We start from the raw sequence: 12,042 nt of genomic DNA on the forward strand, positions 1-12,042 counted from the left end.
CGTCGGCTTTCCCTGTCCAACCATCTCTCTCTCTCTCTCTCTCTCTCTCTCTCTCTCTCTCTCTCTCTCTCTCTCCACTTTTGTATAAGTGCCCTAGCCTATAGAAGCCTCTTTTTAGAACAACATTTTGGCAAACACTTTTCCCTGCAGGCACTGTATTTTCCCAATAATGATACTAAAACCAAAATTGGAGGCTGGAATAGAAAAGGGACGTTAGTGGAATTTATTCAGTGAAATCTGAATAAAGTCTGTTGTTTAGCTAACAGTGTTGTTCCAATGTTAACTTCTTACTTTTGACAAATGGACCGTGGTCACGTACGACGTTAACATCAGAAGCAGCTGGGTAACGGGTACAGGGGAAGTCTGCACTATCTTTGCAACTTTTCTATAAATCTAAAACCAGTCCATCAAAAAAAAAGTTTAATTACCTAAAAGGGCAGGAGTGGATACTTACTTAACTGACCAACTTTTTCCGGAAGGCAGATCCTGGGTGGTCTCACCCACATCGCGGGCTGAACTGGGTGCCCCAGGCTCAGTGGCTTTAGGGCTGCTTCCCCCTGGACAGGCCCTGTCCGCCCCCTTCACGGGCCATGAAAGGGCAGTGGAGCCGTGGAGGCCTCCAGCAGGGGAGCCAAGTGACCTCCGGGGGACGATTTCCAGCTCGGTTTTGAAGAGCACAGCAGTCGGCCCGGCCGAGAAGTCCTCGCTGCAGAGCTTGTCGAGGTCAGGCATGCTCAGGGCTCTCAGCTCCTGGAGCTTCGAGCGGGACAAAGGTGAGGCCTGGGTGTGACGCACCGAGCATTTGTTTCTCTTGGCGGGAGAGGCTGGGGTCACCGTTGGGGTGGGGATTCCCGAAGGACCAAGTGATCGCTTTGGGTCTGAGTCAGCGCCCTTGTTAGCAGCCTCCCCCGGGCTCTGCCGGGAGGCTGTCAGAGTCATGCTGGACGGGGACTTGGTCATCGGGGGGATGAGGGTGCTGCCTTCACCTTGGCTTTCACTGCAGGAACTCAGGCTGCGTCTCAGCGACCTCGCTGCTGCGTCACTGGAGTGGCCGAGGTTCCCGGAAGCCACGCTGCCTGAAGACCGCCTCACGATGGGAGGCTTGGAGCTTACCGACAGAAACGGGGAGGCCCCGGACTTGGCCGTGGGCCGGTCAGCATTGGCCAGGTTCTCAAAAGACTTGATCCTCTGCTTCACAGAGAAAAATGAGGTAGATTCATGGGGCCAGTTCTGCTCAGAGTAGTAATATCTCCTGGTGACTCTGATTTTGTCTGTGAGTAGGCAGCTTGTTTCCTGCACTGACAGGACATCCCCTTCGTCTGTGGTTGGAAGGTTCCTCGAAGTCTCCAGCAGGGGCTTTACGCTATACACGCCCTGTCCATTAACCAGGCTGAGAACACTGCCTCTGGACGCCCTGGCCTCGAGGAGGCCCCCACCGGTGGCAGGGAGCTGGCTGTCCCGGGGGGGGCGCCCTGGGCTGTGTAGGGCATGGCCCTCCCGGCCGAAGTGGCTGGAGAACTGGGCCGGCATGGAGTAGGTCCTGGTTGCTGGCCTTGGCGTGAAGTAGGGATGCTCCCCCGGCGCCGGGCCCACTGTCGTGCCGTTCCTGGGCATCCCCAGGGAGTCTGCCCTGTGGTCTGACCTTCCCTGGCAAGGATCTGCCTTTTCAGCCGGCAGCTGCCGGGAGGGGGAGGAAGTCTGTTTCGCCCTGCTGACAGATTGCTGTGCTCCCTGCTCCACCTGGGAGGCCCGAGACGTGCGTGAGGATGGATGATTTGGGGATGAGTCCACTGACTGGTGACAGAGCCTGAACTCGCTCTTCTCCTGACAGGTGCTCTGGGCCAGGAACCCTCCCTGCCTGTCACTCTCAGCTGGCTTGTCACCATACGCATTCTTGGGCGTCCTTTCAGAAGAGATCTCAATGATTTTCAGCTCGTTGGTCCTTTCAAGGGGCTCACCAGCAATGATTTTGCTTCTTTTGTCGCCGGTCCCTCCGGCCTGGGGGGCTTCTGCTGCTGAGTCCGTTTGGCTGGACGGGGGCTGCTCGCCCTGCCCGGTAGGGGGGACCTCCCGCTTGCCGGCCGCTGTGGACGCGCCACTCCTTGGTGCCGTGGGACTCACCAGCCCAGGGGACGCAGGGGGAGCCTTGCTCTCTGGACCACACTTCGGAGATCTGGGGGCGGCCGGGCAGCCTCGGTCAGGTTCTGAGTGCACAGCCGGGTGGAGCCTACTGCACGCACCTTGCTCAGGAAGGGTCTTGGGGGAGGTCAAGGGCGAAATGAACATCCTGATGCTGGTGTCGGATGCCGAGGGCTTCAGGGAGCCTGGGGTCCCCTGGGGCAGCTTGCCCTCCACACACTGGGGAGGCTGGGGGGCGGCTGCGGCGCTTCTGTCCGGTTCCTCATGGTCACCTGTGTGGAACCGGTGTGATGCCACCCTAGAAAGCACTTTGTGGGAGGCCTGGGGTGAAACGAGGGCTTTCCTGTGCTCTGTGCGCCCGGCCTTCGCCGGGCGAGTGGCTGGGGCCTCGGAGCTGACTCTGCTTTTGATGCTCAGTCTCTTCAGCTTAGGGCCGGCTTTGGGTTTCTGACAGGTACTCAGAAGGGTTTCCATGGAGCTCTTCTTAGGCAGGTCTTTATTCTCCAGACTCAGCCGGGGAGGGGGGCTGTCCCGTGCAGCCACCCCCTTCTTGTGGCCGGAGCTCAGCGCCTGGTCCTTGGGGTCGGGCCTTCTGGCCGGCATCGTGGGTGGTTCCGTCTCACTTCTGCTCTGCGGCTGCGTCCCTTGGTTGCTTTTGTTCATCTCTTTAAACCAGGCCATGATGGGCCGCCTGGAGACGGGTTTCGGCTTTGGCAGCAAGTCGTCTGGGTCTTGAGCTTCGGAGATGTGCAGCTTTGCCAGAGCCAGGTCTCTGTTCTCGGGTTCGCACGCCCCGAGGGCGCCCCGGTTTCCAGTGGCGTGAACGTTTGTTTCCTGTTCTTCAGGTGGGGTCTTGTCATCCAGCCAGTCGTGCTCCAAACCATTCACCATGTTAGGAGAGCTGAGGGGGCCTGGGGGCCCGGGGACAGACCTGGGGCCGGGCGGAGGCTGGGCGGCTTCCCCGGGGTCCTCGGCAGCCCGTGCAGCCTCGGGCGTCTCCGGCTCCCGAGACCTCGCGTCCGAGGGCAGAGGCAGCCGTGGAGGGGCCGGGGCTGCTGGGCCCAAGGCTCCCGGCGCGGAGGCGGCGGCGTCCCCGGCGTCCCCCGCCGCTGGGCTTAGGGCTCCGTGCTTCGGTGGCAGGGCTTTGGCGAAGGCAGGGCAGGCGGCCCCCTGGGCAAGGGCAGGAGCGCTGGCTGCGGGTGGATCGGGGGGGCCATTCGTGGCACAGATTTCAACCTGCTCTTCCTCAGACTCTGTCGTGTCTCCCTTGTGAGAAGCCCCATGAGGACGAGGACAAAGACGAGGACGGGACCAGCTGTCCCTGGCGGGAGCTCGTGGGGCTTCAGTGAGCGACTCGGGGTCCGAAGACGAGTCCTCAGCATCTCCGTACATGGACGAGAGGGACGGCTCCGTGCTGTCGCCCAGGCCCGACAGCGACGTACTGTCTTCGTGGAGGCTGCTGAGGTTTCTAGAGTAGCTGCTCAGAAAGCTTTTGTTCACAGTAAAATGTCTGTCGGGATTGATGGAATCCAGAACCGAAGGCTGGTGGGCCCACTGGGGGCAAGGGGCTGGACCAGCAGCCGCGGGCCTCCTCGGGCCGGGGGCCTGGCTCCCCGAGTCCGGGTCCGACTCGGCCCGCTGCGGCCCCGGGGCAGCGCGCTCCCGGCTCAGCCGGGCCCCTTTCGCGGGAGGCGGAAGCCTTGCTCCAGAAGCATCGAGCTCCTCCAGGAGCCTGTCGATGTCAGTCACGGGGCTGCTCCCGCTGCCCCTGGGGCAGCCGGGCCCCGAGGCACCGCCACACCCCTCCGGGGCCTTGTCACTCGGTGACGGCAGGGAGGGGCTGGCCCGCGGCGCCCTTGCAGACCCGGAGTCTGTTCCTTGGGGCAGAGCCGACCCCCAGCAGTTTCCAGGCACGAGGGTTCCCGTGGTTTGCAGAGCATCGCTGTGGTGACCCGGAACCCCCTGTCTCTTCTCCAGGGTCGTGAGGTCTCGTGACAGCACGGCAGTGGCCGGAGATGCCCCCTCGGCCGCGGGTCCCGCTCCACTGTGGGCAGCGGCCTTCCGGGTGGCGCGGGGCGAGCTGGCTTCTGGGGCCGCTCCGGTCTCGCTGAGGCCAGGATGAGCTGTGGCCATCGTCCCCTGGGATGCACTGTCCTCAGACTCAGGCACCCTGGGTGACTCTGTCTCTCCGGGGTCTTCGGGTTGCCTCGCTGGCCCTGCGTGCGCTGAGGTCTTGCTGTGGTCAGGGTGCACCACCCCCTTCTCCCCTGGGGAAGGGAGGGGGCCTGGGGAGCCGTGGGGTCCTGTGTGGAGAATGTAAACAGAAGGTGGGTGGCACAGGACATATGGGGGGGGGGGAGGTAAGAAAATAGAAAACCTCTCAATTAAAAAAGTGGAAAACTGTAAACAGCCTCAATTTTTGGGTCTCTTTTAGAAGGACATCCCACAGCCTAAATGTAGGCTTGTTTTTGTCTCTAAAATTACAGAGTGCTCACATCTAACAAATACCACCAAGCTTTAGAAGCTCTAAAATAACTCAGACTGGATGGCAGAAGGAACCTCTGCTTCTGCCCTCTTTGGTTGTTTATAAGAATGGGGGACACCAGAAATCCTTCCCTTGGGTTTCTGTGCACCATCTGCCCTCTGATGGCAAACCCCGCAGGAGTCAGGCCGTTGTTCTATTTGATTCTGCAAACCTCTCAGTCCCTGGCTGATCACGTCGGGGTTTAGCCCCATGCCGTGGGTTGTGAGCCAGAGTAAAGTAAAACAGTCCAAGCAGGGTACTTGAGGGCCTTACTGCTTCGTGCAGGAGAGGAGGCTAATTGGGGAAAACACATGGAATGCTCCAGGCAGATGGAAGCCTGTCCTGAGCTCCAGTGTGTCCTGACCAGGTTCGGGGGTGTGGGTGACCTAGGAGGTGAGATTATCCCGGGAAGCTGTGACAGGAGGGTCCGGACCTGAGTGGGGTTCTGGAGGGATAGTCTGATCAGAGACCGAAGGGAAGGAAGGTGAGGAAGGAAAGGGAGTCAAAACAGAGAAGCAAGAAAAAGCATGGGATCTCCAAGGCGCAGGGAAAGATGACACCTGCCCAGAGACAGTGGGAAGTAAAGTCATTCCATGAGGTGGGTTCTGGACAGCCACTCTGTCCTGGAGGCTCCTCCGCAAAAGGCCTGCATGTGCGTGAGCTAAGCTGTCCACCTCTGGCAAATGGCATCTTACAATAGATGGGGAAACTGGCATGATAAAGAACATTAGATTTGCATTTTCTTACGAACTCTGGGTCTGAGCTTGGAGTGAAAACCTCAGTTACAATGAAAGCCCTTGCTTTGAAAAGTGTATCTCCCCCAAATGTTATATTCACTCCACATCTCCCATGCAAATCATCTTAACTGCATATGCCTACCCCCTCCGAAGGGGGCGGTCAGTAATTAAGAACTAATTATTGGGACTTAGCGCTGTGCTAAGAGTTTTTCATGCACTTAATTTTCCTCCCAGCACTGTGACCATCTGCACTGGAATGGTGGGGAACTGAGGCACAGAGTTGTTAAGCAATGTATCCAGGGTCACAGAGTTCATGGCCAGGGGTCACCCCAGGAGGCTGGCCAGTTACCTAAACCCTGACCTCTGTGGAGAGCACCTGACAGCAACAAGGCTGGCTCATCAAGACACGCACGGAGACCAGACACAACTTCCCCAGGTCCCCGAGGATGGCCAGGGGCACCACAAGATGCACATCCACGGCCTCCTGTCCTTCTCTGCTCAACCTTTTTGAGCTCCCTTCAGCATGACTTTCCTGCTTCTGCTGGTGCCAACCTCGGGGGAAAAGTAGCAATGAGACAAAAGGAGGGAATGTAAGGCTGTTTTTCAGGTGATTCACTCGCTGAACAAACCCTAAAATGTTGTTAGCAATTTGGCTTTTGTGCAAAGTGTGTGTAACCTAAGAGGGTTTTATTGAAGGAGATTAAATTACATGGTGGCAGTCTATGACATCATGTTTCAAAATACTCCTTCACTTGGAAACCCCCCAAATACTCAGTAATGGGAAGCACATTGGCTCAGTTATGGTACGTCAGGGGTCGAAGGCCCAGCAACCTTTACAACTGATGTCGTCGGTGTAGAAGGACAGGGAGGGCTGGGTGCAGCTCCCTAACTAGAGTAGGTTACAGGTGTGCCGATAACCTGAGCCACTGGTGCCGAGGACAGCCTGCCAGGGCCAGAGCCCGTCACGCAGGCCTGGGAGCATCTTGCCGACCTCGGAGGGCTCCTCAGCTATTATTTTCTGTGGATACATGAGGTAAAAAAATATTCATTTTTTACTTGTCCTCTGTGGAGGCTTTTCCTGCCACTTCTCAGTACAACTGATTTCACGTAAGCAGGGTGTTGAGTTTCTGAAGGGCAGAGTATGTTTCCATTTCATCTCGTGCCTCGTTCACTAAGGTACATGTCAGAAAATGGGTAAAGGCTGTGGACTGGCTGAAGACAGACACACTCGACAGGGAATGAAAACTGTGAATTCAGGCACAATGATCTAGTCAAGTTGTTAAATGCAGGCAGCTTTAACTATCATTAACCTGTGTAAGATTTCTCTGCCCCTCAAAATTCTCCGCATATATCGATAACACTTTTGTTAAGGTAACTTCTGCCCTCCCATCCTGAAGCTTAACAAGTGATGAAGTAATCTTACCTGCCCCGGGTTCTTGCCCCTGCTCGGGGGCAGCTTCAGGCGGCTTCTCTGTGGGGTGGCCAGCATCCGGGTGGGGCGGGGTACCAGCTGGCCCCCAGTCGGTGGGGACTCGCCCATCCCCAACGGTCAGCTTGTCCAGAGAGTCCTGGCACAAGGACAACTACAAGTCACTGTCAGTGGCTTTCAGGGTTTCTGTGTCCTAAGGCATCACACACAGAGAACTGGTTTGGGAAAGTTCAAAGAGCCCTGGACCAGGAGCCACAAGATTCAGATTCTGGGTTTAAGGTCCAATAGAAATTTATGGTCTTGTCGCTCTTCCTAAACCTCAGTTTTTTCAACTTTAAGATGTGGGTGATTAGGAAAAGGCAAATCAAAACCACAATGAGATATTACCTGACACCCATTAGGATGGCTACAATCAAGAATACAGAAATAGGGCTTCCCTGGTGGCGCAGTGGTTGAGAGTCCGCCTGCCGATGCAGGGGACACGGGTTCGTGCCCCGGTCCGGGAAGATCCCACATGCCGCACAGCGGCTGGGCCCGTGAGCCATGACCTCTGAGCCTGCGCGTCCGGAGCCTGTGCTCCGCAGCGGGAGAGGCCCGCGTACCACAAAAAAAAAAGAATACAGAAATAACAAGTGTGGGTGAGAATGTGAAGAAATTAGAACCTCGTGCACTGTTGGTAGGAATGTAAAATGGTGTAGCCATTTCCATACTATGGAAAACAGTATGGAGATTCCTCAAAAAACTAAAAACAGAACTACCACATGATCCAGTAATCCCACTCCTGGGTGTATACCCAAAAGAATTGAAAGCAGGGTCTCAAAGAGATGTGTGTACACCTGTGTTCATAGCAGTGTTACTCACAATAGCTAAAGTGTGGAAGCAACCCAAGTGTCCATCGATAGATGAATGGATATGCAAAATGTGTTATATACATACAGTGGAATATCATTCAGCCTTATAAAGGAAGGAAATTCTGACACATGCTATTACGTGGATAAGCTTTGAGGGCCTTATGTTAAGCAACATAGACCACTCATAAAAAAAACACAAATGTATGATTCCACTTATATGAGGTACACAGAGTAGTCAAAATCATAGAGACAGAAAATAGAATGGTGATTTCCAGGGGCTGGTGGGAGGGAGAAACGGGGAGTTGTTGTTTAATGGGCACAGTCTCCATTTTGCAAGATAGAAAGAGTTCTGGAGATGGATGGTGGTGATGGTTACACAACCTTATAAATATACTAGTATCATGGAACTGTACACTTTAATGGTTGAGATGGTAAATTTTAGGGCTTCCCTGGTGGCTCAGTGGTTGAGAGTCTGCCTGCCGATGCAGGGGACACGGGTTCGTGCCCCGGTCCGGGAAGATCCCACATGCTGCGGGGCGGCTGGGCCCGTGAGCCATGGCCACGGAGCCTGCGCGTCCGGAGCCTGTGCTCCGCAACGGGAGAGGCCACAGCAGTGAGAGGCCCACGTACCGCAACAACAACAACAAAAAAAGATGGTAAATTTTATACTATGTGTATTTTACCACAACAAAAAAAATTAGAAAAAAGATGGGGATGATAAGACTTGCCCTAACTCATAGAGTTTTAAATAAAGGATAATTAAATGAGATAACAGCTACAACACTCAGCATACAAAAACCTATACAGACCCACAGACATGGAAAACAAACTTACGGTTACCAGAGGGGAAAGTGGGGAGGGGAGGGATAAATTAGGAGTTTGGGATTAACATATACACACTACTATATATAAAATAGATAACCGACAAGGACCTACTGTATAGCACAGGGAACTATACTCAATATTTTGTAATAACCTATAAGGGAAAAGAATCTGAAAAAAAAATAGGTATATATGGATGCATAACTGAATCACTTTACTGTACACCTGAAACTAACCCAACGTTGTAAATCAACTATACTTCAATAAAAATAAATTAATTTAAAAAATAAGAAAATGAAGGAAAAAACCCACGAAAGGCTGTATAAGAGGTAAGGCATTATTGTTATAATATTGCATCAAGATATGCAAGACCAGGGACTTGCGGTCCGGTGGTAAAAAATCCACGTTCCAATGCAGGGGACGCGGGTTCAATCCCTAGTCGGGAAACTAAGATCCCACATGCCCCGGGGCAACTAAGCCTGTGCGCCACCACTACTGAGCCCACGCGCGCTTCAACTAGAGAGCCTGCCTGCCGCAAACTATAGAGCCCACGTGCTCTGGAGCCCACGCGCCACAACTTGAGAGAAGCCCACATGCCACAACGAAGAGCCCACATGCCACAACAGAAGATCCTGCGTGTCGCAACTAAGACCAGACACAGCCAAAAAAAAACCCCAAAACCACACAGGATGCCCAGTTAAATCTGAATAATAATAATAATAAAAAAAAGACATCCAAGACCAAAATCAGCTCCTCATTTTGGGAGTTAGGGAGGGACTAAGCTGAATAAATAAAATTAACATTTCAAAATTGCACTTTAGCCAAGTGTCAGTTACTTCATCTTCCTTTCTTCTATCTAATACCTACTGTAAAAAAAAAAAGTTTCTAAACAGACTTGCTAAACAGTTAAATCAGATTTATTTGAAATTTACCCTCTGAGTGAAGGAGTCATAAAGTGGCCCAAAGGTGGCAGCAGAGGAAAGAGGTGAAACAGATGGAGTATCTTTTAGCTACTTTTGTAAAAAAAAAAAAAAAAAAAAAATCATTTAGTAAAATATCAATTATCTGCTGAGGGAAATCTATACAGCGTTTAACTCAGTGAATTTTCTGTTTACTAATAAGGCATAAATGTAATATAAAACCAGTAGAAGAGCCTGGAACTCGACAGAGGTAGTGACTGTACAGCACTGAATGCAGCAGGTGCCACTGAACTGGACATTTTATTTTTTTATTTTTTTAATAAATTTATTTATTATTTTTGGCTGTGTTGGATCTTTGTTGCTACGTGCAGGCTTTTTCTAGTTGCGGCGAGCGGGGGCTACTCTTCGTTACGGTGCGCGGGCTTCTCATTGCGGTGGCTTCTCTTGTTGCCGAGCACAGGCTCTAGAGCACGTGGGCTTCAGTTGATGTGGCGCGTGGGCTCAGTAGTTGTGGCTCGCGGGCTCTAGAGCGCAGGCTCAGTAGTTGTGGTGCACGAGCTTAGTTGCTCCGCAGCATGTGGGATCTTCCGGAAGCAGGGATTGAACCCGTGTCCCCTGCACTGGCAGGCGGATTCTTAACCACTGTGCCACCAGGGAAGCCCTGAACTGGACACTTTAAAATGTTTAATTTTATGTTATGTGAATTTCATCTCAATTTTAAAAAGTATTCAACAAAAACAGTGGAAGACAATCTATTTGCCAAAAGAGACAGTTTTGGTTTTTTTTAAGCTTCTAATATTTGAGGGTAAATACCTTATGGCAATGTAGTCTATTTTCTTTTGCATACATAAATAAAATAAAATTTGGGAACTAAAAATTTTGTGAGAAAAATTGAACTTCTTTTGTACAAAAGTTTTAAATGCTGCTCAAAGGTCTTACTGGGGATACTAATTCACAAGTACAAGAGCTCTTATTTTAATAGAAATAAATTATTATGAATAAAACCCCTGATTTGGCTTCATATAGTTATTTAAAACTTGTGATACTTTTAAAAAGAAGGGGTTTACCCATTAGCTGAACATTACATTTTAAACACATGTGCTGGGACTTCCCTGGTGGCGCAGTGGTTAAGACTCCGTGATCCCAGTGCAGAGGGACCGGGTTTGATCCTTCGGGTCAGGGAGCTAGATCCCATAATGCATGCCACAACTAAGAGTTCACAAGCCACCACTAAAGAGCCCGACTGCCACAACTAAGGAGGCTGCCTGCCGCAACTAAGACCCGGCACAACCAAATGAATGAATGAATGAATAAATAAATAAATATTTTAAAAAATGACTGAACCTATGACCAAAAAGCTTTGTTAAAAAAAAAATAATAATAATATAAAAATAAAACGTGCTAGTTAGAGGTAATAATTTTTTAGGAGGAGGAAAAGATGTGAGTTTCTACTTTTTCTACAAGGTAAAAAAAACAACAACAAAACCCCTGCTGCCTAGAATAGCTTTTATGACTTTATATTTTCTGGCTCTCTTGTATGTTTATACAAACCACTTGAACACACGTCTTTATAAATATAGGAATAAAAACTGCACTTCAGAGATACTGTGTTTCTTACAAATTAAAGGTTTGTGACAACCCTGCGTCGAGCAAGTATGTTGCTGCCATTTTTCCAACAGCATTTGCTCATTTCTGTCGTATTTGTCTCTGTCACATTTTGGTAATTCTTACAATATTTAGATTTTTTTCATTATTATTATATGTGTTATGGTGATCTGTCATCAGTGATCTTTGATGAAACTATTGCAAAAAGATTATGACTCACCGAAGGCTCAGATGGTTAGCATTTTTAGCAATAAAGTATTTTAAAGTTATTACATGCACATTATTTTTAAAGACATAATGCTATTGTACAATTAACAGACTACAGTATACTGTAAACATAACCTTCATATGCACTGGGAAGCCAAAAAATCATGTGACTTACTTTATTGCCATATTCACTTTATTGCAGTGGTCTGGAACTGAACCTGCATTATCTCCGAGGCATACCTGTACAGCCTTTTAAGTCGTCTCAGATTCTTTGCTCAGAATGAAATTATTTATGTTGAGGAGACTGTAAACAATGTTTGTTTCTCTTACTCTCCCCTTGCTAAAGTGGAGGTATGTTAAAATTTTTTTAAAAAGGTACAATTTAATAATTCTGGGCCAGTCTAACATACTGGTAACCAAGTAAAACATAAATAATATTAACGTGCATTTAATGTGGTACATTATATGTTTCTAAGTGAACGCATGCCCCTTATTTCATGTGATACTCACAACAAGGGTATGAGTAGCTATAACTATACATCATCACTGTAGAAAGTCTGAAAAAATAAGGATCAATCAGAACGTTGACAGCCAGACGTAATCACCATTAACCTATATTTGATGGTCACCCCGACTCTGTGAGATGATCAGGGCAGACAGCACCATCCCTATTTTACAGGCCAGACAACTGTGGTTCAGGAAGATGCACTAACTTGCCCAAATGACCACCAATTAGTCAGTGGAGAAGCCGGTACCAGACCCAGGGGTTTCCTCCACTGGCCTAGCACTGCCCTTCCATCATCAGCCG

The 12,042-nt window shown here is 50.6% G+C and overlaps 1 protein-coding gene across 1 annotated transcript in view; it reads right to left on the bottom strand.

Moving 5' to 3' along the window:
• The window catches only part of PDZD2 (PDZ domain containing 2), a gene marked incomplete at its 5' end in the record, with an annotated part of 238,404 nt that overhangs the window by 13,590 nt on the left and 212,772 nt on the right, over positions 1-12,042 (bottom strand). The window contains 2 exons of the mRNA XM_082836165.1: positions 455-4,442; positions 6,824-6,968. Of these exons, the coding sequence (XP_082692291.1) occupies positions 455-4,442; positions 6,824-6,968 (4,133 nt within the window). The remainder of the gene's footprint in view (positions 1-454; positions 4,443-6,823; positions 6,969-12,042) is intronic.

This window comes from Leucopleurus acutus, assembly GCF_964270905.1.
Source record: "Leucopleurus acutus genome assembly, chromosome: 3".
NCBI classification, from domain to species: Eukaryota; Metazoa; Chordata; class Mammalia; order Artiodactyla; family Delphinidae; genus Leucopleurus; species Leucopleurus acutus.